We start from the raw sequence: 27,801 nt of genomic DNA on the forward strand, positions 1-27,801 counted from the left end.
GACCTATGTTGACAGGAGTGTCTTTTGGTGAGGGTGGGGGCTCTTTTTAGGGGCATGCTGAGAATGAAAGTGGGTGGGGGAGCGGGGTGGGGCGGGAGGCGGGGAGGGTCCAGTCTATTAAACCGCACTCTATTGAACATCACCTCAGCCTTATACTTTTATTTTAGAAGCTCCGCCTTCAAAGATATAACTGAAATGGAAAACAAAAACAATAACTGAGATGAAATTTATCTCCGGTGAAAAAAAGATTGAGAAAAATTTGCTAATTGTTGCAGGTGAAATGATACCATGCGGTTTGTAAAAGTCTTTAAAAAGAAAAATTCAACTAGGCATAGTGGAGCGCCCTTTTAATCACCAGTAGTTGGGAGTCAGAAGCAGGTAGATTTCTGTGAGTTCGAAGCCAGGTCTACATAGTGATGGCCTGTCTCAAAAAAAGAAAGAAGGAAAGAAAGAGAGAGAACGAAAGCGAGGAAGGAAGGAAGGAAGGAAGGAAGGAAGGAAGGAAGGAAGGAAGGAAGGAAGGAAGGGAAGGAAGGAAAGGAAGGAGGGAGGGAGGGAAAGAAAAGAAAAGATGAAAGAAAGAAAGAAAGAAAGAAAGAAAGAAAGAAAGAAAGAAAGAAAGAAAACTCAGCTGAGTTGGTGCCCTAGCAGCTGACAGCAGAGTTCCTCCTAGGGGAGCATTTACAGTTCAAATGAGAGCTGAGATGATGTGGCTGAGTGGTAAAGTTGCACACCCTTCAGAAGGCCCGGGTCCTGACCCCTGCAACCACATAAACCAGGAGAGATGGCATGGACTTGTAATCCTAATATTTGGAAAGTGGAGGCAGGAGGATCAGAAATTCAAGGTTTTCCTTTACTACATAGCAAGTTGAAGCCAGCCTGGGCTACATGACACCCTATTTCAAAAAAATAAAATAAAATACAAACTGGCTGCGGCTATAGCCTACTAGTAAAGCACTCAGCCACTGCACACACAGCCGGGGGGGGGGGGGCTCCTAGCCCTGCAGAATATACATAAGATGGCTCAGCTAGGAAAAGCACTTACCACCAAGCCCAATTGCCTGACTATCTGAGTTTGGTCACCAGAACTAGCATGGTGGAAGAACACCAGCTCCCAAGCTATCTTCTGACTTTCATGTGTGTGTGCGCATGCGCGCACACACACACACACACACACACACAAATAAATAAATAAATGTTAAGGGAGAAGGGAAGTGAGCTGTGTGTGGTAGCACACACTCTTAATTTTTAATCTTACCACTAGGAAGTAGAGGCAGGTAGATCTCTGAGTTCCAGACCAGGCTGGTCTATATAGTGAGTTCCAAGACAACTTAGGCTGTATAGTGAGACCTTATCTCAAAGAAAGAAAGGAAGGAGGGAGGGAGGGAAGAAAGGAAGGAGGGATGGGGGAAAGGAAGGGAGAGAGAGAGAGGGAGAGAGAGGGAGAGGAGGAGGAGGAAGAGAGAGAGAGAGAGAGAGAGAGAGAGAGAGAGAGAGAGAGAAGTATTCTAAATCTCAGCTATCCCGGCTGCCTGCTTTTCTTCAATGCCGTCTACTGCAGTTACAGCTCCGGGAGTCCCCAGCGGGAACATCCAGTGCCTTTGACTGCTGGGCCATCTCTCCAGCTCATCAGTTTGCTAATTCTGTCCTGTACACTTTCCCATCTGCCACTGGGCCCTTGCTCTATTTTTCAGTGTGATTTCCAGTTTCAGAATGTTCACTTTGTTCTCTTTAAATAACAACTCTGCATCAGTGCACTGTGCCTAACAAGATGCCCAGCCTTCATTCCATACTTTTCTTTAGCTCTGTGAACATGCTTTTAAGCGCTACTGAGAAGTTTTATTAAGTTTTATTAAGTCTGGCATCTGGGCCCCTTCTCAAGCAGTTTGTGCATTGCCCAATTTTATTTTATTTTTTATTTTATTTTTTTTTAAATATTTATTTTTATTATGTATACAATGTTCTGTCTGTATGCCTGCAGGCCAGAAGAGAGCACCAAACCTCATTGCAGATGGTTGTGAGCCACCATGTGGTTGCTGGGAATTGAACTCAGGACCTTTGGAAGAGCAGGCAATGCTCTTAACTGCTGAGCCATCTCTCCAGCCCCCCCCAATTTTATTTTTATTTACTGCTTTTGGGTTTTGTTTTCCATTTCTTTGTTCATCTCACACTTTTTCTTCTGAAAACTGCTATTTCCAGTCATGTATGTTAGCAGCTCTGATCTGCCAATCCCTACCTCTGGGACTTGGTTTTGTTGCTTGTGTGTTGGTGCCTAGGATGGATGGTTTTAGTAACATCTTTCCCCTCTCGAAGCCTTGGGTGTAACTACTTCCAGAAACAGCCCTGCAACACGGCAACTCTGGGGCTGTGATGGTTTGGGTAGGGTCCTTGCTGACTGTCTGATCTCTCTGTTTAACTTACTGCCTTTGCTGATCTGACACCCAACTTTTAGCTCCCACTAATCTCCAGTCTCTTGTTCTATTTCCCATGATGCCTCTGGGAGTAAACTGCAGAGATCATTCTTGTCAAAGGCCTGATTGACTTGTGTTCTGACCTAGGGCGGCTCCCCAGTCTCTCCTGGGGTTCCTATGGTAAACCAGTTGGCCTACTAGCATTTTTTAAAAAATTGTTTACCATCCAAATCTCCAGGATTTGAACTTCTCCACAGTTTCCTTTGTTAGGGATCTTTAGAACTCTCAATCCCCACAGATTGACTGGTTATAACCCTCAAGTCCCTCTGTGGGTGAGCGAACCACTTTTCTCAGTAATATCATGGTTTGAGGGGGGGTTGGAGTTTTTGGGGGTTTTGGTTTTTTTTTTAGATTTTGAGCAATAAAAACTCAAAAGAGTCCCCACCTACCCTTTGAGAAAAAATAGCTGCTCTGCTCCTGAGGGCTTGATAGAGAAGGAGCCCCTGCCTTTCTCTTAGCTCCCCAGTCTGTGGCGTGGAGAGCTGGCATCTTGCTCTTCACAGTGACATGTCCTACATCTTCAGAGACGAGGAGGGAGGAAGCCCCATTTTCTCAACCACGACCCCCCACTTTGGAGCTTCTGCAGTTCTCTGAAATAGGGGTGGGATCTAGGAATGGCCATGGCTCCTATGCCCTGAGCCCTCCTGTTCTTAATAAAATTTTGACTTTTGTGACTATTTCCTCATTTTATACACCTTAGGGCAAGACTTTTTTGTTGTTGTTGTTGTTTGTTTGCTTATTTTTCAAGACAGAGTTTCTCTGTGTAACAGCCCTAGCTGTCCTAGAACTAGCTCTTGTAGACCAGGCTGGCCTCAAACTCACAGAGATCCGCCTGCCTCTGCCTCCCTTAAAGGCCTGCGCCACCACCGTTACCCGACGCAAGGCTCTTTTTTAAGTTTCAATTTTGAGAGAGTTTCACTATGTAGCCCTGGCTAGCTGGGAACTCACTGTATAGACCAGGCTGACCTTGAACTTGTGGCAATCTTCCTGCCTCTGCCTCTGGAATGCTGGGGTTGCAGGTGTACATGGTTATGCCTGGCTCACCTGTTATTTCGTAAAATAATTCCCATGTATCCTGGTAGTTTCTGAGGATTGTGTCTGCAGAGCTCCTGGGCTTCCTTCAGAAATGGAAGCCCTGTTCAAAGATTTGAAACATGTTTACCTGACATGTCAGGCACCTAGAACATGCCAGAATCAGTCTCTCTCTGTCATTGTCTCTGTATCTGTCTCTGTAACTCTATATGTCTCTCTGTCTCTCTTTCGTGTGTGTGTGTGTGTGTGTGTGTGTGTGTGTGTGTGCATTCCTGCACACCCCAGGAATCTTCCTGTCTCCACTTTCTCAGTGTTGGGGTTGCAAGCATGTTATCACTCCTGACTTTCCATGGACTCAGGGGATCTGAAATCAGGCCCTCACATTTGTGTTGTACACCGACTGAGCCATCTCCCCAGTATTTCCTTCTGGATGCCTCTCGGGATCACCTTGAACTGTCATGGTCCTTACACGGTAGATAATGAAGTCCACTCCTGGATCTGCCAGTCGCAAGGAGACCGGCCGTCTGGAAACCCCAGTGGAAGGGACTAAATACCTGCCTACCGTCCAAGGCCTCTTCAAGCCTCAGGAACTGCTCTGAGGTGCATGTTCAGGATGGGCGTGGTAACAGAGTGCTCAGGAAAGCAGATGGGGAGAGGCCAGCACCCCAGACACTTGTCTTCCTCCACTCCGGTCCTATAGGCAAATGTTTCTTGCCCTACCTGCTAGAACTTGACATTCAAATTCCATTTCTTTCCCAAATACAGATGATGCTTAACCCACAAAGCCACCATTAGCCCTCCTGGCACCCAGGATACTGACCTGAAAGCCCTATTTCCTGCTTATTACCAGCATAGCCAGGCTCTAAAACCCAAGAGAGCACACTGACTGATGGAAACCAACTCAGCCCCTGCCTCTGCCCTGCTTTCAGCAGCACATGCCCCTTCTAGAAGCACAGGCTAAGCCACAGAGCAAGACTAGGGGTGAGCGCTCAGCCCTGCCCCATGCACATGTGCCGCTACTCAGACAAGCCAGGCCTGGCGGGCCAGGCACAGCTCCTAACTCTCATTTGTTTGCTGCTGTACAACAATGCAGAGATGACTCTCAATGTCCCTTGGGTGTCACAGTGCCCCAGTCCACACAGCTCATTCCAGTGTCCATCATACCAGTCCTAATCATTGTAACCAAAGAGCTTTTTACTAGTTAGACTTTCCTGAAAGTGACAGAACCCCAGTTCAAAGTAGCTTAGACTTCAGGAGGACCGCGAAAGGATTTTAGGACAAAATCCTAAATGGTGTGGGACAGCAAGCCTTGCATGCTGGAGACAGCACCTCTCTGGGTCCTGTGCTTTCTCCAAGCACTGCCTCCTCACCCAGCCTTCTATCTCCCTTGCCAATTAATTACTCTGGAGACATGCCATTACCCCTGCTCTCCAGGTGCAATTCTGGTACTTCTTGTGGTCAACTGTCTATTGCTTTACTAGGCCCTCTGCCCAGCTGCCTGGATCTGGCTAAGGGTCCTCAAGAAAAGCATCCTTCCTTTCTAAGGCCTCTGCCCAACTTCCCCATCTTCTTGACCCATTCTGGTGACTCTCCTGCCTCAGGAGTCCTCTTTCTTCCTCAGAAAGAATGTAAAGGCAGGACTATCCTGGCTGCATGGGAAAATCACCTAACCCAAACCTGGGCCCCATACCACACCAGTTAATCCAAACCTGTTGGTATTCTGTGTCAGTCTCCTTACCCCAGGGTGATTGTGATATGGCATGAAGAAGAAGAAGACTATAAAATATGAGGTAGAAACAGGAGGGTCAGGAGTTTAAAACCAGCTGGCTGCAAAGCAAGTTCAAGGCCAGCAAGATTCCTCTTTAGAGAAGCCTAGATAAATAAAACAAATTTTAAAAAAATAAAAGGAGGACTACAAAGTACTCCAGGCGCAGACATCTTCAAGTGCACATGTAACATCCCCAGGAGCAGCAGTTGCCCCCAGACCCGTCCCAGGCACCAAGCAACCCTCAGTATTTGACCTTACTTTACTGTAATGTAAAGTCACTTGGCAAACTCCACCTGCTACAGAAAAAGCTGTGATTTGCTAGTTTTGAAGGTGTTTGACAGGAGCATCAATTCCTGATCACTGGGGTTCTCAGAGGTAGTGATCTTTATAGTTCAGAAAATGAGGTTCAATAGCCATGCCTTCAGTCGCAGATGTATGAGTTAATTCAGTATATAACAGGTAAAAGCAAAGAATAAGTAGCACATGACAGACAGGCAAAAGCAACAGATAGAAGACATGATATGGGATCCCCCTCTTTATACTGTGATTACCATTACCGAATGAAGAAACTGCTTTGGACTTATAGAAGGGCAGAACTTAACTAGGCAGGAAAAACTAAACTGAACGTTGGGAGGAAGAAGGTGGAGTCAAGAAGAAGCCATGGAGCTGCTGCTGGAGATAGATTCCCTGAAATTTTGCTGGTAGATCACGACCTCGTAGTGATGCACAGATTAATGGAGATGGGTTAAATTAAGATGTAAGAGTTAGTCAATAAGAAGCTAGAGCTAATGGGCCAAACAGTGATTTAAATAATATGGTTTCTGTGTGATTATTTCGGAGATGAGCAGTCAGGAAACGAACAAGTGACCTTCATACAACAGAAGACATCCATTAAATCAGGCACTCAAAACATCTGTCCAGGAAGACTGGATTAGCACGGCTGAAAGCAAGCAAAGGCAAGAACGCCAGGTTGAAGCTTTCAAATCCAGCAGAAACTGGCCGTTGAGGTAGTCAGTAGGAGTTCCTATTGAACTTCCTCTCCATTGGTGGGTAAGCTTCCCCATAACTGAACTTCTGGTTTTCCTTCCCATTGCTGGCATTTTTATGTCATGGGATAAATAATTGTAACATCTGTTGGAAACAGTTCACCTTCTAGCTCAGACACAACACTTTACTCCTAGGCTGCTTTGCTGCCTCTCTCAACCCTGACTCAGAGTTAGGATCCACACTGCTCCAGAAAAAGCTGTTGTGGAGAACTGGTGTGGGAGAATTGTCTGTATTCTGCCAATCACATTTTAAATAAACGCTGATTGGCCAGGCAGGAAGTATAGGCAGGTCAACCAGACAGGAAGTAGAGGCGGGGCGATGAGAACAGAATTCTAGGAAGGAGGAAACCCATTTCTCCCATTCCTGCCCAGACCACCAAGAAGCAAGATATAATCTACCCAGCTGGGAAAGGTACCAAGCCATGTGGCTAACATAGATAAGAACAATGGGTTAATATAAGCTACAAGAGTTAACAAGAAGCCTGAGCTAACAGGCCAGTCAGTTTTAAAACTTATGGAGATCTCTGTGTGATTTCTTTGGGGCTTACCAGCTGTGGGAACATGAGCAGGCCCTCATGTTACAGAATGGCACCCACATGGATAACTTGCATCCACAGAAAGCCTGAGAAAGCTTGGGAAAGAATAGAGTAAAGCATGGCTTCTTGGTAGCAGCAATTTCTCGGGACTGCTCTGCTTGCTAGAGGCAAGCTAGTGCTCTCATTTGAGAGAGGCTTCCTGACTCAGCTTTAGATGCAAAATTTGAAGATCTTTTAAGAGGTCCTGCCATGAGACACTTAAGCAGTGTTGATGAAAAGCTGAACACATGCTTTTCAGTTTTCAGCCATAGCAGGAAAAAAAGCTGCACCATTTTAAAATGCCAGCTTTCTGGACTGTCCTGCCAGGGCAAAATCTGACTCTTTCAGGCAGGCAGTCCAACTACCAAAGCACTTGAGTGTAGTCTGTGAGCAGAATGCTGCAGCTTGCTTGCTGGCAGGGACCTTGAAACACCATAGAGTTGTGGCAATAAAAATGGCTACAGCCAGTACCTCCACCATGAGGCTGGAAAGCTAAGGAATGGGCTGGATCCAGCCATCAAAGCCATGGCTTTAATCCTCTCCATAAAGACTCATGTGATCAGAAAAAGAGAGGTATACAGTAAAGAGAGATTCAAAGATAAAGAAAACCTCTAAATGGTTTACAGTGTGTTAAAATATATGCAGGATAAAGGTTAAAGTCCTTAAAAATAAAAAAGAAAGAGAGTAGTAGGGTGTGGTGGTATACACCTTTAATCCCAATGCCTGGGAGGCAGAGGCAGACAGATCTCTGTGAGTTCAAGGTGTGGTAGCACATGTCTTTAATCCCAAAGTTTGGGAGGCAGAGGCAGACAGACCTCTGTGAATTCAAGGTGTGGTGGCAGACACCTTTAATCCCAGCACTTGGGAGGCAGAGGCAAGTGGATCTCTGTGAGTTCAAGGACAGCCTGGTCTACAGAGTTATTCCAGGATAAAGATATACAGAGAACCTGTCTCAAAAAGTCAAAAAATAAAAATAAAAGAAATAGAGGTTAAAGTAAAGCCACATAAAGATGGAAAATATACAGAGAATCTTGATACTGTATGTTATTATGCTCTCTTTGAATTGTTTATGCTCTCTTTGAATTGCTGAGGAAGGAGCAAAAGCTGCTAAAAGATATTTGCTTATAAATGCTGCTGAATTAATCCAAGATAGGTATTTTGAAAATACCTCAGCTTCAAAATTGAAGTCAAAATGTATGTTACTTTGGAGAAGAGGATTTGCTTTTGTTTCCACAGGAAATGAGAGGCTGTGGATTAATTCTGAACTAAGAAAAATCAGGTTTGATCAAGGAAGATCACCTAAAAATTCTCTGGTAGGAACAGATGGCCTGGATGTCTAAGTTTTATATCCAAAACAGATTCAAGACTGCTGCCTGAGATGATCCAGACTCACGGGATAGTCCAGTCAGGACTTAATGATAATTCTAAATTTTCTTTAGGTCTTTATAAGATTTTCAGTGCCCCCAACCAGCAGGAAGTAGCCTGGAAAACTACACCCACATTTCCAAAAAAATGGGCTATGAATATTTTCCTTTGTTTTTTTTTTTTAAAAAAAAAAAAGAGGGGGAAGTGGTGCGGGAGAATTATCTGTACTCTGTCAATTATGTTTTAAATAAATGCTGATTGGCCAGGCAGGAAGTATAGGTGGGTCAACCAGACAGGAAGTAGAGGCAGGGCGATGAGAACAGGAGAATGTTAGGAAGGAGGAAGCCCATTCCTTGCAGTCCAGCCCAGACCACTGAAGAAGCAACATGTGACCTGCCCCCACTGTGAAAGGTAGCAAGCCATGTGGCTAGCATAGATAAGAACAGTGGGTTAGGGAGCTGGAGAGATGGCTCAGAGGTTAAGAGCATTGCCTGTTCTTCCCAAGGTCCTGAGTTCAATTCCTAGCAACCACATGGTGGCTTACAACCATCTGTAATGAGGTCTGGTGCCCTCTTCTGGCCTGCAGGCATACACACAGACAGAATATTGTATACATAATAAATAAACAAATTTTAAAAAAGAAAACATTATAAAAAAAGAACAGTGGGTCAATATAAGCTACAAGAGCTAATAAGAAGCCTGAGCTAATGGGCCAATCAGTTTATAACCTATGTAGACCTGTGTGTGATTTTTTTGGGGACTTGCCAGCTGTGGGGTACTGGGCAGGACAGAAACCCCAACAAGCAAGCCCTCATGTTACAGAGAACTATTATTATTATTAAAATTTATTTTTAATTTATATATGGATGGATGTTTTGCCTGCATGCATATGTGTGCACCACATGTGTGCCTGGTGTTTGGGGAGGCCAGAAGGGGGGCATCAGATTCCCTGGAACTGGAGTTACAGACAGTTGTAAGCTGCTATGTGGGTGCTGGGAGCCAAACCTAGGCCCTCTAGAAAGTCAGCAATGCTCTTAAATGCTGAAAGATGTCTCTAGTCCCAAAACATTTAAAGCAAACATACTGGAGTCTGGGACAGGAAGGTGGCTTTCCCTCCCAGAGTCCACTTTCAACAAGTTAAACATCACATGGTGTTGTAATAAGAGCGGCAGGGCTGCGTCCCCGGCACCTGGCCGCCCGCATGGCTAGCTTATACCCCGAAATAATTACACGGAAACTGTATTCTTTTAATCACTGCCTGGCCCATTAGCTCCAGCCTCTTATTGACTAGCTCTTACATATTGATCTAACCCATTTCTAATATTCTGTGTAGCACCACGAGCTGGCTTACCAGGAAAGATCTTAACCTGCGTCTGTCTGGAGTGAGAGAATCATGGCGACTGCCTGACTCGGCTTCTTTCTCCCAGCATTCTGTTCTGTCTACTCCGCCCACCTAAGGGTTGGCCTATCAAATGGGCCTAGGCAGTTTCTTTATTAATTAACCAATGAAAGCAACAGATTAGAAAGAAATCACTCCCACATCAACATGGCATAGTAATATAATGTACATTGCAGGAAATTCTTTTTAAAAATTAGATTTACTTTACGCATATGAGTGTTTTGCCTGCATCTTATGTGCGCCACTTACATACCTGCTGCCCTTAGACATCAGAAGATGGCACCGGAAATCCTGGAATTGGAGCTCCAGGTGGTTATGAGCCATCATGATGGGTGCTGGCAACCGAATGGATCCCCTCTGAAAGATCAGCAAGTGCTCTTAACTCCTGAGCCATACCCCTAGCCCCGAGAACCTCTGTTTTGAACCTCTGCACATTTTAAGGTACCCTTCCTCCTTCAGTTTTTCTGGGGCACACATATACTCCAAAGGCACATTACAGGAACCCACTTGCCCCAAATGGGCCTCTTCTCCTAGTGTCTACTGTGTTCTAATAATGCTAACTCTGGAGTGCAGAGTCCCAGGCTTACACCACCATGCCTGGAACTGTTTTGGAGATAAGATCTGATTGTATGGCACAGGCTACCCTGGGACTCTCTATCCTCCCGTTTTCCAAGAAAAGAACCATAGTGGAGCAGTTCTGCTGTGGGCAGCCTGTGTGACGTAGTGGTTGCCCATTATGCTGCTGCCGTGAGGACGTAATAATTTAGTATGTGGAATGGCAAGGGTAGCTAGTTCATAATGCAACTTCAAATACAGACGCACTGTGTGTGCGTGTGACACCCGGCCCTGCTTTCTATGTACAGAAACGGCCACATTCCATTTCCCAATCGTACTTTCCGTTTCATACCTATGTGATTCCAATATAGGCTAAGCGTGTAGTGAGCCGGGGTGCAGAGTTTCCAGGCTTGCGGGCTCCGTCCCTCCCGCAAGTCCTGGCTGGGACCAAACGCAGTGGAGGCACGGCCCCGCGAACAGGGGCAGGTCGCATGTGCTGCCCCTTGCAGCCTTGTCAGCCTTGTGTGCACCGTAGTTCCAATGCTCGCGCGCCAGTTGTGCACATTGCCCCTGTGCAGCGCAGGACTAGGTTCTTAGGTTCCGGAGGGAGCTCGGGCAGAGAAGAGCGGTCCGGTTCCGCTGCACCGGGCAGCATGCCGCAGACAGAACACACCTTGCCTAAGGCTGCAAGCAGCGATCCGGATTCCTCGCCCCTCAGGTGGGCAGGCGCGCGGGTTTGTGGGCTAAGGGGAAGCCCAGGGAGGTCCCCAGTTCTCCTTCTCACCCCCGCCCGGCCGATTCTAGTCCTTCAGAGTCGTTGGACCATAAAGTGATTTCGAGTAACTCTGAGTTGTTCGCGGCCTCTGTAGGCAATGTGGACTGGCTTCGGTTCTGTCTAAATCGGGAGCACAGGGAGGTCATAGCCGACGACAAGGTAAAGCGTGTAGCGTGGAGGCAGGGACTGAAACTCCCCAACACCCAAGGAAGTCCTATGCCTTTGGTCCTAAATACCCATTCATAGAAGGCCCATTTGGAAGCAGGGGCTAGGGGATGAAGGGCTGTGAGTACCTCCAGGGACACAGGGAACAAAGAGACAACCCCAAGACAGAGGCAGGGGTTGTGGCCCCTGCCCAATTTTATTGAGCCTTCTCCTGCGTGCTCCACTCCACAGGGCTTCACAGCCATCCACTTCGCAGCCCAGCAGAAAAAGCTTTCCTGCCTTCAGGTCCTGGTAGAGGAGTATAAGTTTCCCGTGGATCTGCCTACTAACAAGGGCCAGACGCCCCTGCACCTAGTCATCCATAAGAACAAGAAGTCGGACATCCTCCCCTGCGTTGACTACCTGCTTAAGAAAGGGGCAGCCATCGATACGTAAGTCCAGCCTGCTGTAGGAGAGACACTTGGGACTCTGGGTCGCCAGGCAAGTGGAGTCTTGCAGGACCAGATGAGGGATTCTGGGAAGGACAAGGATTCCTGTCTGGAGAAAGCAGTCAAGGAGCCCACTTAGCATCCTGGTTCCTAAGAGACTGAGCCTCCTGAGAAGGCAGATCTAATTCCCAGAAACTTGGCTCAGGCAAACCACGGGTCCGCAGGCAAGTTACTCAACCTCTCAGCCTCAAAGTCCTAGTCCCCACACTCAGGTGTACACTGTGGGGCCTCACGGAAGCCTTTACGAACCCCAGGTATTTCTAGTTTGTAGCTCGGTTTGGAAACTGGCTGTCAGGGTTGAGATTGGGAGGACGAACGTGCCCATGCAACAAGGCTTTTCTTTTTTTTTTTTTTTTAAAGATTTATTTATTATGTATACAACATTCCTTCCATGTATGCTTGCATGCCAGAAGAGGGCGCCAGATCTTATTGTAGATGGCTGTGAGCCACCATGTGGTTGCTGGGAATTGAACTCAGGACCTCTGGAAGAACAGTCAGTGCTCTTAACCTCTGAGCCATCTCTCCAGCCCGCAACAAGGCTTTTCTGATGAAGGAGTTGGAGTTATATGTGGTGTCTGTCACCTCCTCTGCAAGCTCAGTATATTTTCTGAACTGCTGAGCCACCTTTCCAGCTCTATTTTTGGGACAAGCACGACGTACCAGAGACTGCCTAGCCTTCACTGTGTGCTACTCAGCACCACACCCATGCTGGGAGCACAGCAACAAACACAGGGAACCCAGGCCTGCCCTCACAGAGCTGACTTTCTAATGACTACACAGTGACTAACTGAATGAATGGCCAGAATTCTGAGAGCTTGGCTAGGAAAAGAACAATGGGGTGATGGGCAGAAGCACCAGGGAGGGGTCTATCTAAAAGAAACAACAACCTTTAAGAAGCTGGCAGTGTCTCATGTAGTCCAGGCTACCCTCAAACTGGCTATGATAGCCAAGGAGGATCTTGAACTTCTGATTCTCATGCCTCCACTTCCCAGGCGCTAGGATCACAGGTAGACACTGTCACACCTGGTTTGAATCAGTGCTGGGATTGAGCCCAGGGCTTTACATATGCTAGGCAAGCATTCTATCTAAGGAAGTGCATCCCCAGCCCCAGGAGGTGACATTTAATTACAACATATAGAGATTGGAAAGATAGCTCAATGGATAAAGCACCCATTGTACAAGTGTGAGGGCCTGAGTTCAAATCCTTAGTATCCATGTAAATGCCAGCTGGGCATGGTGACACTCCTGTAATTCCAGCCCATGGGAGACAGAAACAGGAAATCCTGAGCAAGATGGCTAGCTAGACCAGCGGAGCTGTGTGCTCTGAGTTCAAGTGAGAGAGTCTGTGCCTCTGCATATAAGGTGGAGGATAACAGAGAAGGAAGACACCCAAGTATCAACCTTTGACCTCCACACACGGATACACACACACATGTAGCATGCATACACACATATGCACAGCACACACATTAAAATTAACTTCAATCTGAGGATCAAGTGAGCCAATTTTGCCAAAAGCCAGGGAGGAGTCAGACTTGGTGGTACATAGCTCTCTATGCTCAGCACTAAGGAGAAGGAGAGAGGAGGATGAGGGGTTCAAGATCATCCTTGGCCACATAACAAATTCGACATCAGACTGTACCATGAGAGACCTTGTCTCAAAAATCAGATAACTGTGGATGAGATTGGTGACCCCAAACAACCCAGAGAGCCTCCAGGCAGCTCCTAGCTGTCATATCCAAACACATCCCACCCTTAGATCTGCACTGTTCATGCTAGTATGTCCCTCCTTCTAGAGAAGAGGAACTTGAGGCCCGAAGAGGAGCTGGGTTATGGACCGGATCCCTCATGGTAGTGGCAGAGTGGACACTGGAAGCTGGCTTCCCTACCTATCTGATGCCTTTACCCTTCCCTTTGCCCTTTACCCTGTGATATACCTCACAGTCAGACATGCCATGGCTTCACACCCCTGCACCTGGCTGCCCGCAATGGCCTGCTGGGATGTATGAAGGTCCTGGTGCAGAATGGAGCCAATGTGCACGCCCAAGATGCCATGGGCTACAAGCCCATCGACTACTGCAGACTATGGAACCACCGCAACTGTGCCCGGTGAGCCTATGACAATCACTCCAGCTGCTGCTGCTTCTGGCAAGGTCCTTCCCCATGGCTGAGCCTCCATGGGGAGGGCTGAGGAAGCCAGGTGGCAGTCGGGTAAGTCTGGGAAAGAGGCCCCATGCAGGATATTGTCTATATGAATTTGGCCTGACCTTGCCCTTTACATTGAACATTGCCTTCCTTCTTTGCCTTTCCCCTCCCCCAACTCTCTAAGGCCATCAGACATCTCTTTCAAAGGGCCCCTAGGCATAGCATTGGGGTGCCTTGCTCTTTTCTGCCCTGGCAATTCCTCCCATTCCACCCTGGCCCTCAGTGCCCCACCCTCTGAGGAAAGCCCTGCTTTTGTTACATGCCACACCCCCACCTTGGTGCCAGGTTCTTGAAGGATGCCATGTGGAGACAGGACAAGAAGGACTTGGCCCGAGAGATGGGGAAACTGAAGACCCTGAAGGAGAAGCTGACCATTTTGGAGTGCCGCTACCTGACTGAATATCAAGTAAGGCAGAGCCCCCCTTCCCAGGGAGCTGGGCTCTGCTACCAATTGAGAGGAGCAGCTGCAATACTCCTCCACAGAAGGAACCCCTGCCCCGCCACCCTCCCTCATTAACCACTCCTTTAGGCCAAAGGTCCTGTCCTGTGCCAGAAAGCAGATGCAGCCTGAATTATGGGCATTCAGATATCCTGCCCTGAACTGCAGCCTGAATTATGGGGCATTCAGATATCCTGTCCTGAACTGTACACTAGGCTCCTGCTAAGCCCTGCAAGTCCAGCAGCAAGGTGTGGTTCCTACTCAAGGAGCTTAGGTGCTAGGGAGAAGCAAGTTATGCTCCTGGTGGAGTTGATGAGGGTACCTGAAGGGAGGCCAAGGAGGCATCTCTGAGGATGGACAGGCATCTATTGTCCACATGGAGTAGGGAACCCACAGAAGGAATTGCTGTTCAGAGTATGTGCGGCACACAGGAACATCATGGAGGCAGAAAACAGAAAATTTGGGAATCAAGTATGAGTTGGGTGGAGATGGACAGACTAGAGGTTTGGCAAAGGTCCAGCCCAGTGAAGCACTTTGGCAAGGAAAGGGTTCAACCAGATATAACCGTGGAACATAGAACATTCAAACAGGAACCTTAGAAACAGCTTGGATTCTTTCTTTCCTTCCTTCCTTCCTTCCTTCCTTCCTTCCTTCCTTCCTTCCTTCCTTCCTTCCTTCCTTCCTTCTCTTTCTTCATTCCCTCCTCCTCCTCTTCCTCCTCCTCCCTCCCTCCCTCCCTCCTCTTTTTTTCTCTTGCTCTGTGGGCCAGGCTGGCCTCCAACTCAAGAGCATAGATTCTTAGGTGAACACTACAGATGGCTCCAGGGCCCTGCCACTGTTGTACTTCTCCAGGTGTCCCAGCTGTGCTGCTCTTCATGGTGTCCTCCTTGCCTGTGTCACCCAGCCCTTACAGCTATCAGGTTTTCTGTCACCCTAACCCCTATTCAGCAGCTCCCCACAGACCTCCACTCAAGATCCTCTTGTTGGCCTCAGTGGGTCACATGGCCACTCTTCTTCCAATGACTAGAACAAAAAGCAAGCCAGATGCTACGTGACTTAGGACTGGGCAAGGCTGACGGAATTAGGACTCCTGGCTTAGCCTAATCAGAGTCGGCCTCTGGAGCTGGGTCAATCTCCAAAGCGCCTGGTTACTTAGCAACTGTGTAGGAGTGAGACACTGAGATAAAAGGGGTGGGGACATTCCCACAAGTGAAAGTTTCAGTGCTGGGGTGGTAAAGACAGAACTCTGGCTGAGTCCTCACCACCCAGTCCAGCCACTAGGTCACTCTATCTTCCTGGATGTCACTCCCCAGAAGCCTGTCCAACTTCATTACTTTCATTCAATGCCAGACCTCCCAACCCTTCCTCTTTTCCCCTTCTGGCGACAAACCAGAACCATCTGAAGGTAGGAATGTCTCAAGACTGGAGCTACCTCTGGGAAGTGAGACCTGCAAACTTGAGGTTGTCCTTAGGGAGGAACTATGTCTTTGTCTTCAAGCTGGAGGTTTCCTTTGAAAGTCTTTGTCTCCTCCACAGCTTGGGAGCTCGGTCAGAACAAGGGATGCTTTCTCCATCTGAACAAGGCTCCCATAAAGCAGCAACCTGCCCACTAGGCCTGAGGTTTCCCAGGGCATTAGCCACAGGGTCTTCTGTCCATAAGGAGGCCTCACTGCACTGTGTCCTTCGTTGTTGCAGAAAGAACAACGAATCCGGAGGGAGGCTCACTTCAGAGCATGGCTCCAAGGCAAGGGGCTGAGCCGGCCCCAGAGCTCCGCTGACCCCAAGCAAAAGGCTAGTGTCCAACCTTGGTCACTGATCCTCTCCAAGACTCTGAGACCCCAGACTACCAAGAGCTTCCTGACCTATCCTTCTGTAGAGGCTCAACTGAAAAGCCTGCCCTCACCCGTGGTGCCGCCCAAGCCCGTCTATAAGCAGACCACCACCTTCAGTCGGCCCAAGTTGTGGAATCTTAGCAATAATCCCGCCAGGTCCCCGACCACAGAAATTGGCTTCCCTCAAGGTATACGCCTGGGTGTGCACCCAGAGCCCTATAAGGAACATGACTTCTGCAGATTCCTGCAGGTGACTCCCAACTCCCTCGGAGGTGCATGCCTACGCACAGTGGACAATCACTTGGTGACGCCTGTACCCCAGCTGCCGTTTGAGTTGATGGTCCGGGCGCTATACCCAGGGGCTACACCCTACAGGATCAAAGTGCCCCAGGGCTTATATCCAGTTGACATCCTCAAAGTGCCCCAGAAACGGCATTTGGGAGATACCTCTACCAACACACTGGCTATGAGCCTGCGTGATACATTTGATGAACCTTTCCTGGCTACCCTGGAAGCTAGCCGGACTGGAGTGGCCCCGCTCTCCAAGGGAGTTCTCACATAAAGTTGTTTTGGAAACCTCCTGGTGAAGGTGAAGTGTTAAGATTCATATTGTGGCAGAAAGGACTAGGGGAATACCCATGGAGTTCATTCCCAAGCCCAAGGGCAGGAGCCACCCCTAACTCCCTCCTCCTAAGAGCATCCTAGGCTTCCCTTTTCTCTGCAGAGAAATTGCCTGGCTCCCTGGGACAAGGACAGCCAGACAGAGCAGTAAGATTCAGAATAGAGGGTCAGTAATTCCTGGGGCTCACTGCTCTACCTTACCCCCCCCGAGTACATGAGGAACAAGGCTTCCAGGCCAGGGCGCCCCTAGGAATCCTGCCACCTTTCCTTCCTACCTGTTGCAGACCCTGACTGGGGATGGGAAAGTAAGTGTGATATCCAGTACAGGCTTCTCTGCCCATGGCCACTGCCCCCTTGCTCCTGGCCCCCGAGATGTATGAGGCCACAGTTCTAGGAGGCTGGGCAGCGCTTCTACCAAGAGAAGACCACCTGTGGCTTTGATGTGAGACCTGTCCAGGAAGCCACCCTGGACCCCATGCTCCTGTCACACACTACAACTCCCTCTTTAAACAAAACGTTTATTGAGTGCTTTCCATGGGCCAGGTGTCAAAATCAGGTAGCTGATAACACAAAACTCCAAAGGCTTCCCTGCCCTCAAGGAGCTTCCAGTCTAGCGAGGAAACAGACCATACCACAGGCCAGTGAGCCTAGAGCGATCTGTGTGGCGGCTGGGATTAGGAGAGGAGAGGGGACATTCATGGCCCCTTGGAGGAAATAAAATCTAAGTGGAAAAGTGGCCAACTACCAAAGTGAGTAGCAGGAAGGGTACCAGAGCGGCAAGAGAGCCATGGTCTCTGCAGATAGGAGGCTGAGGCCCAGAGTACAAATCAAGTGATGAGGCCAGTAGGGACCAAGACACCAGGAGCCTCACCATGCTAAGGAGTCTGGACTTTATCCTGAGGGCAGTGGAGAGCTGGGGAAAAGCCTTGAGGCCAGGAAAGACTGGCCAACTGTGCATTTCAGAAAAACTACTCCAGCTGGCCACAGGCTAGAGGAACACAGGAGGCTGTCCACACAAACTAGGTGAAAGACGACAGCAGGAGCAGCTCCAAGTCAGAGACGCTAAGAATAGACTGGATGTAGGGCAGAAAGAGAAAGCAAGATCCTGCCTGGCTCCTGAGCCATCCTGGGACCAGGGCAGGTACTAGAAAAGCAGGTGAACAGAGCAGATTTTGAGGTCGAATGGTTTCTGTGCCCAGAAGGCAGCAGAACTGTGGCTGAGAAGTTATAGAGGAATTAGGGCTGAAGGTGTCCTTAAAGGCACCAGCATGGCTGGGCTTCCTCGACCAATTCACAACACAGCCAAAAAAGCAACTCTGTGTACAGGGCAATGAGAAGCCTATACAGAGACCGAAATGACAGCGAGGTAAAGGGACAGACAGCCACAGAAGTGCCAGGGAAGTGTGAGTCGAGAGGTAGACCATCAGCTGTGGCAGCTACCCCAGGATCCAGTGGGTAACACGTGATGGTTCCACCAGGGCTGGCCTGGGAAAGCCCTAGCCAGCAGGTAGGATGAACGAAGACAAAGTGGATGGCGAGGTCAACTGGGGCCCGTCTCAGGCCGCTGAGGAGCAGCAGCCTTGGGTCCTGTACCTTCACCCACCCAAGTGGCAGAAATAGGTCTGGCGATCTCACCAGTGGCCGCAGCACAAAATTCAGGGTGAGACTCAACAGAAATGCAGAACCAAGGAGATGAAGGATGCATGCACGAGGCAGATGTTCACGAACCTGTCCACCTGGGCACCTACCAGACTCGCTGTGAGGTATGGGATTTAGCCAATGGCAACTCTCGTGGGGCCTTCATTCCATGAAGCTGAGCCCTTGCAAGGCACTGTAGTTGGAGCGCAAGGTCAACAGATGCTGGTCTGTGCCCAGGATGGGGCCCACCTTCTTAGAAGGCAGAGCTCACATCCCTCCAGAAGCCAGAAGCACAGGAGTGTGAGGCCCGTGTGCTCTGCACAGCAGCCTCTCCCGATCCATTTCTCAAGAAACAGGCCACAGCCTAGGCTGCCTTGAAGCCAATTTTTTATTTTTTTTCTCATTGAGCCTGAGATAGAATTCACCAAGAAAGCTCTCCTTTTCCTCAAAGGAAGACATAAATAGGAAACTGTAGACGGTCTTCTGCATCTCTAACCTGCCACAAACCGTTTCTGCTCCCTCCCATCCGGACTGTCACAGTCTGGGAAAGGAAGCCATGGAAAGAGGAAGGAGTCTCAGAAAAACTGCCTCTATCCACTCATCCTCATCTCTAGTCCCTTCCCACTTATGGCCACAAGAATTTCTTCAGAAGGGCAAGAGGCAGAAGCAGAGTCCCTGGAGTAGAAGGCTAGCCCAATCTAGGCAGAAGGTCAGCAGGCAGAGGAAGATGAACTCCTGGGGTGTTAAGGCAAACAGTGCCATCTAGAATCTTTATTCAAAGGGGAATCAGCATTGGACAAGACCCACAATTCAGCAAAATGCACTTTTCCTGGAAGTGCCAGCCCTCAGCTCTTCCCTATGGTCACCTGCCTGAGAACTTGCTGTCCGTTCCTCAGCTCCATAGACCCTTCCCTGCCTGCCCCATCTGAGCCAGACCCGACTCTGGGAAGGGGAGGGCTGGGGACATAGCCTCCTGGCAAAGCAGGCTCCGCTACCCGCTCTGGCGCCCCTGGCAGCATTCAAGCCCCCTGAGGAGGGTTCCCTGGGGATGGGGCTTCCGAACAGAGGGGGAGGGAAACCTGGGCTGGCAGAAGACAACCTCCAGGCTCCCGGGCACTACCAGCCCAGAGGCCTGGCTCTACTGGTCTTGCCCCGCATGCCCTCCCCAGAGCGTCAGTATATCTTCTGCCGACTGGGTAGGATGGCCTCTTTGATGAAGGAGAAGACAACCAGGAGGCCTAAGCGTTTGCCTCGCTTGCCTTTGGTGAAGTAATTGGAGACCACATCATCTGTGGAAACACAAGGCAGGGAGATAGTGTGCGCGTGTGTACATGAATGCAGCTCTCACCACCCAGAGCCCCATGGTGCACGCTCAGTGCCAGTCCCCCCAACCTGACCTAACAGGCCTTCCCTCACCTCCTGGCTGCATGGTGGAGGGCAGGACGTTGTCCCCAGCCGAAAGCGACACGAAGAAAGCAAACGGGATTATCCACAGGCAGAATGTGAAGTAGGCCAGCACCTGGGGACAGAGAAACTGAGCTGGGAGAGCCCACCCCACCCCTGTAGGGCTAGCCCCCAGGGGACAGGACTCTGACAGTGGGACTGTCGGGAGAGGGGAAGTCCAGCTGAGACTGAACACAGCCCCTCCCCAAAGTGACACCGTTCTTCTCTGGGGTTTCAAGGAGGAGGAATCCTGGGCAGGAACTGATGGAGCTGGGGCCGAGGGACTTGTCACTCAGTCCTGCCTTGTGAGGTCTGAGTCTCACAGGCCGGCCTGTGCCCCTCTTGAACTTGAACCTTATTGGGGCACCCAAAGTACTCATGACGGCAGGAGAGGCGGGGATCAGTGTTCTCCTACCTCAGCCAAAGGGATCCTTTCTATTCCTCAGACACCCTGCCTTCTAAAATCATAAGTTTTTTTTGTTTGTAAGAAACATGGTTCCTGGATGGAGCCAGTTTTGGATCACAGCAACATTCACAAAGCAGATCATGTAAGTCCCTTCACTCCCTCATCTCTGCAGCTATGCGCAATGTGCTAGACACTGGGTGCATCTTACCTCAGAGAAAGGATAATATTCTTCCGCAAAAAACTGAAATGCCAGGTAATGGTTCACCACCACTAGCCCTGTGGGGATGGAGAGTCTGGTCACTGTGTGGTCACCAAGTCCAGAAGGCCCACAAGACTAGAGTCCCAGTTCTCAGTCTTGACTCTGCACCAATTCACAGCATGGCTCTGTCTAGAACTCAGTCCCCATCTGTTAAGAATGGGTGTTCAGTCCCAACTTCTTCACTGCAGAAGGCAGCAGGAATAGAACCAGAAGGTAGACTGGAACATTCTAGCATGTTATAAAAATAAGTTTTTCGTGTTACATAATCTATGACCATGCCGTTGCTCTCCCAAGAGCGGCAGGTGAGGGGAGAGCACGGGTTGGCAGACTCCACTCCACACTGGACAATCAGGGTTCCTTCAGTCAATACTGGTGCGCTCTGGCCGCATACACTATTCCCTCGTGCGTACCAGCTCATGACAGAGCAAGCAAGGGGACAGCTGCTCAGAGGCACGAAGGGCTGCTTTGTGGCAGGGTGGAGGGCAGGCACCAGAAAGACCATAGTCCCCATACCCACCTCAGAACTTAATGCCTCTGTGTTCCCCTTCACCATGAAGACAACAAACACTCTGCTATGTCACACACAAGGCAATGGGATGCTAGACAACAGTCTAGAGCCTCAAAAACCTCACTCGGGCATCCAAATGGCAGGCCAAGGGAGTGATGCCCCGAAGCCAGAGGAGTCTTCTGGTGACCAGAGCTGCTCTGGCACACAAGGGACCTGGACTGGACAAATTCTGAGGTAAAACCATGCCAGGCATTGAGAGATGCCCATCTCTAACAATCTGCCCTTCTGTGGATAACATTCAGAATTTCCCCCAGTGTGACCCAAAAATCTAACACTAAAGCAGGTCTCACACCACCTGCCATCTTGAACAGGCTATGGCGAGGAGAACCAGCAGTGCCTGTAACCACTCTCTAAAACCTTTCTCATGAACATGAACCAACTGGGTCTACAAAATAGCTAAGGCCCAGGCATGAGACATGACTTTTCAGGGACAGGAAGTAATGTTGGGGGCAAGGCATGAAGGCAGGACCCCAGCCTGAGGCACTGGAAACTTCTGAACCTGCCGAGCAGGCTCCATGCTTCTCAAAGGAACCAAGTAATTTCTTAAAGGTGAGAATTACTCATCTTGGAATGTGCCTTCTCTGATGGCACAATCTAATTTGCCTTTTTGTCAAGGTCCTCCTGGCTGGAGCCCCTCCCCTGATAAGGGCTGGGCCCTGGGCCACAGCTTCTAGGGTCCTCAGTAATAAAAAGCCATTTTTCTCAGGCAGACTGGCCTCCTTGATGACCTCAATGGCTTCTTAGTAGCTCCCCTCCTCAGAATCCCCTTCAGTGTCTGGGATGGAAGGCCCACATCCAATCACATCAAGTCCTCTCTGCTTGTCCCCTCTCACCGCATGACAGGATGAAGTTAGGTGATGTCAGCATGATGAAAGGGAAGGTCTGGAGGAGGCCAAAGTAGACGAGGTTGGTGAAAAGGCCCATGCCAATCATGCCGGTGGGGAAGTGCTCAAAGACGTAGAGGCCGATCAGGACCGCTGTGGAGAACTGAAACAGGCAGAGCGCTTGCTACGGGGGACCTCCGGGTCCCCTGCAGTCCCAGCCCCAGCCTGCTCTGGGAAGCACCACACACAGACTGGCTTTCTCAGTTCACAATCACCTCCACAGCCACACTCAGCTGTCAAAAGGTGTCATCTTTGAAGGTCACTTCTAAGAGATGTTTGACAGTGCTCCAAAGGCAGAGAAGCATCTTCCACAGTGCTCCACACACACCCATCCCTATGCATGACAGAGCTCACAGTCGACCACCGTCCTAGTCTGTACAGTCATTATGTTATTGTTGGAGCTGGGGATCCAACCAAAGGCCACATGCATGCCCACCACCCTCTATCCCCATTTCATATCTCCTCGAATGCTAAGCACAAGCTACTGCTACTGAATCGATCGCATTAACTCAGTCATGGATCCAGCGGGCAGTCTGAGAAAGGTCTAATTGCCATACCAACCACACCCACAGCCTGAGCCAATGAACCAGCTGCGGCTCTGCCTGCACACAAACTCCAACCTCAGGCTATGTTCAGAAGGCAAGTAGCTGCAGACGGTAGGTGAGGGAAAGGTGAAGACCTTTTCTGTCCACACACATTGCCACAGCAGCCTCGGCCTTCCTCACAGCTACTGGAGAAAAGTCTTCCTACAGCCTCGCTAGCAGGGGCAGGGACCAAGTCTTCAGGAAAAGAATACTCCCATGAGGCAAGAGAAAGAGCCAGGCGTGCTCCCTTAGGACAAATCACTCTAATTAAGAGGGAGGGTAATAAATAGGCATTACAAACTGTCCTTAATGTCGCTGCAAGTTCTAGGCCTGAACTGGGGCTGGAGACAGAGAACGCAGAGGGAGACAGCCACGTGCAGGCAAAGACACGAATACCTGTCATTGGATTAGCTCCACTGTACCTTAAAGAATAGCAGTAGGCTGTGAAACATGCCACATGAGGATGGCAGCCGGGCGTGATCTGGACCCCATAGTGCAGGCTCAAGCGGTAGCGTGCGGGGAAAGCAAGGTAAAGAAGGACACCCTCGGAGTTTGGGTTCTCAGTACCACAGTCGTTCCAAACCAAACAATCGCCACTTTCTGCTGCTGAGGCAGGACGAGCAAGCCCTGGGCGACTCCGGGAAAAGCTGCCACTTACCCAGATCATATATTTGATGATTCTGCTGGTGGCCACCGTGTACTCTTCTATCAGCTCCGCCAGGTAGTAGAGTCCGGCCGCTGGGTTGGCGGGGGAGGGGTGAAGTAGGGTGGGGTAGGGTGGATTGGGGGTGAGGGTCACAGGAAGCGACAAACAGAAAGAGTTCAGCGAGGGCCACTCCCACCAGCCTGCTCATCCCGTAGTCCTCACCAACCCTCCCGACTTCAGGAAGTCAGGAAGAAGCCAAAGCACCCGTGATGCCCTTCTCGTCTGCACTATTAGAACTTTGGCAGGACAGCTGCAGGGAAACTGGATTTGACTGCACAACATAAGGTTAACCTCTGCCCCAGGAACCTTTAACTTCAGTCACTCAATCAATACCTGCAGAACACTTAGCTTACAGGCCGGGCGCTGTACGCTAGCACACAGCCGGGTGACACAGACAGGGGCCTTCTCTGCCCCAGCTGGAGGGGACAGGCAGAGGGGGCAGTCCATGGTCCCGAGAGCAAGGCTGCACCTCGGAGACCACGTTTCCCCTCCGGAAGGTTCGGCCGAGGTCCAGCAGGACCAGCTCGGGGTAGCCCGCACCCAGCTGCAAAGCGCAGCAGCAGTTGGCAACTCGGGGCACCGGGGCGCGCGACCCGGGTCAGCGCTCTCACCGACGGCCAGAGTGATGAATGCCACTTGGATGAACAGCGACAGCCAGCTCAGCACGTACATGAACCACATGGCGCCCCCCGGGCGCCGGGACGGGCCTGCGCGGTCCGGCTCCCGCGACACTGAGCGGCCGCTGCCGTGCTGTCCCCGCCCCACGGACACCGAGAGGAGCGGGGCGGAGCACCGCCGCCCGTGCGCCCCCGCCAAGTCCGCGAGCGCCGCCAACCGGCGAGGAGGATCGAGCTCGCGCTGCACCCGCCCCGAGAGCCCACACAGAGCCCAGGTTACTGGAACCAAACCTGGCCCAGTACTCCAGCTCCGCACAGCCATGGATCCGACTTTTCTGGGAGAAGGAAGTTACCGTATCTCAGATCACACAATAGGAAGCCACATAGTCCGGAATTCCGGATGCCTTTAAATGGTCACCTTCAATCCTAACTCTCTCGCTAGGTTTAATTTTTTTCGCATGGAGGGCAGGTCTGCACCTTTACATCGGAACTAAGTAAGGCTACCGCTAAGCACTGACTGCACTTGCGACACTGCAGGCGGTTATCTGAGAGCACCACCTAGTGGCGGACACAGGCAAACTCTGAGTGCCGGTGTGCCTCTTAACTCAGACTTCATTATTTTCAGGCAAGCTCTGACTGGCCTTGAACTGTCAATCCTCCCATCTCCACCTCTCAACTGGTAGGATTTCAGATCTGTGCCACCATGCTAGAGCAAAATACAACTCTTTTTCTTTCTTTTTCATTTTCTTTTTTTAAAGGCAGGGTTTCTATGTAGTCCTATTATGTAAACTGGGTTAACCTCGAACTCACAGAGATCTTAGCTCTGCCTCTCAAATCCTGGGATTCGAGGTGTGGACCACCACATTCAGCCCTTTTCTTTTTTGAAACCGTCTTATGTGCCCAGGCTGTCCTTGAACACACTATAGCCTAAGGTGTGCTCCTGATCCTCTTGACTCCACATACTGAGGGCTGGAATTGTGGGTGTGTGCTACCATATCACATGCAGAATCATATTTATTGATTCATAAAATAAGGGCACATTCATAAATAAAACAAAGAACAAAGGCATTGTGCTGGAGAGATGGCTCATGGTTAAGAACCCGCATTGCTCTTGCTGAGGACCAGGTTCAGTTCCCAGCACACATGTCAGGTGACTCACAACCACTAATCCAGGTCCAGGACCTGATGCTTCTGGCTTCACCAGGCACTCGGACAGACAAATACATAATGCAAAATAAATAGGCCACACACGGTGGTATGCTGTTAGTCCCAGCATTTAAGAGAAAGAGGCAGGTGGATCTCTGTAGCACGGATAATAAAAACTCAGAGACAGATATTGCAGTTCTAGCTGAAGGTCAGGAAAGCAAAACAGCCAAGCCACTAGAGAAGTCTTACCTCTACCAAGGCTGAGTGACTGCAGACTGAGCGCTGAGCCTGTCTCCTCCCGTCTTATATTCCCCTTTAGTGCTGGGATTAAAGGTGTGTGACACCACAGCCTGGCCTCTAGTGGCTTGGTTTTGCCCTCTGATCTTCAGGTAAGCTTTATTTATTAAAATATCACTATAGATCTTTATGAGTTTGAGACCATTCTGGTTTACATAGAAAGTTCCAGGCTATGGATGGAGGGGCGAGGGCCTTGGACATCCCACAGGGCAGGGTACCCTGCCCTCTCTTAGGACTGGAGGGGGAGGGAAGAGGGTGAGCAGGAGGGAAGTGGGAGGAGGGGAGGAAGTAGAAATTTTTGAATGGTATTATTTATAAAGTAATAAAAACATAGAAAAAAGAAAGTTCCAGGCTAGCCAGGTCTACATAGTTAGACACTGTCTTAAAACAAACAATAAAAATTTAAAAATTAAATAAAAATACTTCATGGAGGGAGGAAATGTAAATGTGCCCCCTGATCCCTCTCTAGAATTGGAGATAAAGGAACTCAAGGCCCCGGAAAGCTAAGGGTACCCATGTTTCACTGTGCCAGCTAGAACTGGTACACCAGCAGGTGCTGCCACTTCCCCCAGTTTAGAGCCCAAACTGGCCTGGGCAATCAGGACTGAAGATCTGAAATTCCTTTGACAGAAGAAAAGGGGGAAAACCACTGTTTCCTGGGAGCTGAAAGGCAAGCAGGAAGAAACGAGCAAGTTCTGCTCCATCCAGTTCAGCTCCACACCACAGGGTTCTAGAACCCTGGGGACCAAGCTGAGCAGGAGTCGGGGTGAGGAGGGTCAAACCCAAGGCTCAGTTTGAGGGGGTAAGGAAGGGGCCATTAAATTCCAAGGCCTCACTTCAGGATTCAAGGCTTCTGAGCAGATGACTGAGTTCGTCTCAAGCAGAGCCCACTTGGCTCATGTTCTCACTCAGAGGTTGCAGAGAACCCGTTCAGTTTTACTCATCACACACCCGTGCCTGAATGCGTGGAGAGAGGGCGGTAGCTAGCTCAACCCCATATAGATCTCTTCCTCGGAAATCAATGACCGAATCATTTTTTGCCCTTTTTTGCTAAAATCAAGGACAGAAGATACTAAGTGCTGGCAAACCCCACGCTATTACTCTGTGCCGGGCATGATCCTAAGTGATTCAGATGAGCTGACCCAGTTAGCATCACATATAGGGCAGGAGATGCTACTCTCGCTGTCTCTGTCTCACAGACAAGAAGCTGAGACAGAGAGCTTCCGTTCCCATCCAAATCCACATAGCTAGTACCAGGGGGAGCCAGGGTTTGAGTCTGAGCAGCCTGGCTTCGGAAACCATGTGGCTTTCCCCGACCAGCTGGTTCTGCCTGTCCATTTATAGTCTTTCAGCCCAGAGGCTGGGTCCTGCCTCAGCTCCAGGCTTTCTCTTTCCTTTCTAGCTTTATCTTTGCAAGGACGCGAACACATCTTACGGTTCTTTCTTTGGCCACATCTGTCCCCACTCAGTGTGCCTTACCTTGTAACATTCTCACCGACTCACACGGCCACTGAATGTAAGTCGAGGGACATTGATGTCAAGTAGTGGTCCCGTATTCAGCCTTGATAAGAAAATTGGGGTTGTGTGAGTTGTCCTGATGGCAAAATCCCTTAGTTGGAGCTGTTGACGTCTGCCCTCTAGTGGTGATCAGAGGAGTAGCAGAGACCCACAGCCAGGAGCGGTTTCAGGGCCTCTTGAAAGGAGTTTTGAGATTTTCCTGCCAGTCTTGCAGTGAGGGTCAGCCAGGGAGGCCTGAGAGCACCCACTACACCGCATGCGCTGTGGACAGGGTCCACTTCAGCAGTGGGCCTCTGCTTCCCTGTCTTCCCAGGCTGCAGCAATGGGAGAGGCGGGAGAGAGAGACTTGGATCTCAGACACCAGCAGACCTGGAGAATCGGGCTCCTCTTCCATCCCGTGCCTGACTTCCTTATCCTGTCAGCTCTCAGAGCCTCCCAGAAACAGCACAGGGTGGTGGGAGCTATGGCAGATGTGTTCCCACCCACTCTGCTCCTTCACAAACACTTGCCATGTCTCTAATAGATGTCTTCTTGTGTAGCGCTCGCCTCCTGGGAGCCCGTTTTCCCTGTGATGGTCCATGACGTGAGCAAGCTTGTTGTTTGGCATCCCTTGGCAAGTTAGCCAGAGCATAATCCCAGGAGGGGGTGGAGCAAACTGTGAAAGCTCTGACCACCGCAAGGTGCAAGGTGCAAGGCGCGCACAACCATCTGTAATCGCTCGTCCAAGTTCCCCCGCGTACCAGTCCCCATCCCCATCCTTGTCACATCCTGGGGCTGTGAACCTAAGGGCTATGTGGGGAATTGTTCTCAAAGGCTCTGATTATTGTTCAAGCCCTGTCTTCTAATGTGCAGGGCCCAACAAAGCCATGCAAAGGGGAGCTCTGATGGTTTGGGAAAGAATGGCCCCACAGGCTCACATATTTGAATGTGTAGTCCCCAGCTGGTGGAATTCTTTGGGAAGGATTAGGAGGTGTGGCCTTGTTGGAGAAGTGTGTCACT

The 27,801-nt window shown here is 49.9% G+C and overlaps 2 protein-coding genes across 3 annotated transcripts; one reads left to right on the forward strand and one right to left on the reverse strand.

Annotated features, from left to right (window-relative positions):
• The first annotated feature begins 10,864 nt into the window (after window positions 1–10,864).
• Ankrd53 (ankyrin repeat domain 53) lies at window positions 10,865–16,677 on the forward strand. Its single transcript, XM_057768143.1, has 6 exons — window positions 10,865–10,929; window positions 11,016–11,145; window positions 11,383–11,582; window positions 13,584–13,748; window positions 14,130–14,250; window positions 15,979–16,677. The coding sequence occupies exons 1-6, from the start codon at window positions 10,865–10,867 to the stop codon at window positions 16,675–16,677; spliced, it is 1,380 nt and encodes a 459-aa protein (XP_057624126.1).
• A 587-nt stretch (window positions 16,678–17,264) lies between these two features.
• Window positions 17,265–26,803, reverse strand: Tex261 (testis expressed 261). 2 transcript variants are annotated; one of them, XM_057788998.1, is made up of 6 exons: window positions 26,764–26,803; window positions 23,177–23,256; window positions 21,884–22,037; window positions 20,432–20,499; window positions 19,791–19,893; window positions 17,265–19,663 (listed from the first exon to the last, which is right to left on the reverse strand). In XM_057788998.1, the coding sequence occupies exons 1-6, from the start codon at window positions 26,771–26,773 to the stop codon at window positions 19,548–19,550; spliced, it is 531 nt and encodes a 176-aa protein (XP_057644981.1). In that variant the 5' UTR covers window positions 26,774–26,803; the 3' UTR covers window positions 17,265–19,547. The 2 variants fall into 2 exon arrangements, with proteins under 2 accessions (XP_057644981.1, XP_057644970.1); XM_057788987.1 differs by lacking the exon at window positions 26,764–26,803 and adding an exon at window positions 23,836–23,979.
• Between the last annotated feature and the right edge of the window lie 998 nt (window positions 26,804–27,801).

This window comes from Chionomys nivalis, chromosome 1 (genome assembly GCF_950005125.1).
Source record: "Chionomys nivalis chromosome 1, mChiNiv1.1, whole genome shotgun sequence".
NCBI lineage: Eukaryota > Metazoa > Chordata > Mammalia > Rodentia > Cricetidae > Chionomys > Chionomys nivalis.

Bases quoted from the DNA above. Each gene is read 5' to 3' on its own strand.
- Ankrd53 (XM_057768143.1), top strand. From the start codon at position 10,865: ATGCCGCAGACAGAACACACCTTGCCTAAGGCTGCAAGCAGCGATCCG. The intron at 10,930-11,015 runs GTGGGCAGGCGC...GGCCGATTCTAG, and splicing joins CCGGATTCCTCGCCCCTCAG to TCCTTCAGAGTCGTTGGACC. The intron at 11,146-11,382 runs GTAAAGCGTGTA...TCCACTCCACAG, and splicing joins AGGTCATAGCCGACGACAAG to GGCTTCACAGCCATCCACTT.
- Tex261 (XM_057788987.1), bottom strand. From the start codon at position 23,905: ATGTGGTTCATGTACGTGCTGAGCTGGCTGTCGCTGTTCATCCAAGTG. The intron at 23,257-23,835 runs GTGAGAGCGCTG...CCGCCAACCCAG, and splicing joins ATTCATCACTCTGGCCGTCG to CGGCCGGACTCTACTACCTG. The intron at 19,664-19,790 runs GTGAGGGAAGGC...GTGTTTCCACAG, and splicing joins CTCCACCATGCAGCCAGGAG to ATGATGTGGTCTCCAATTAC.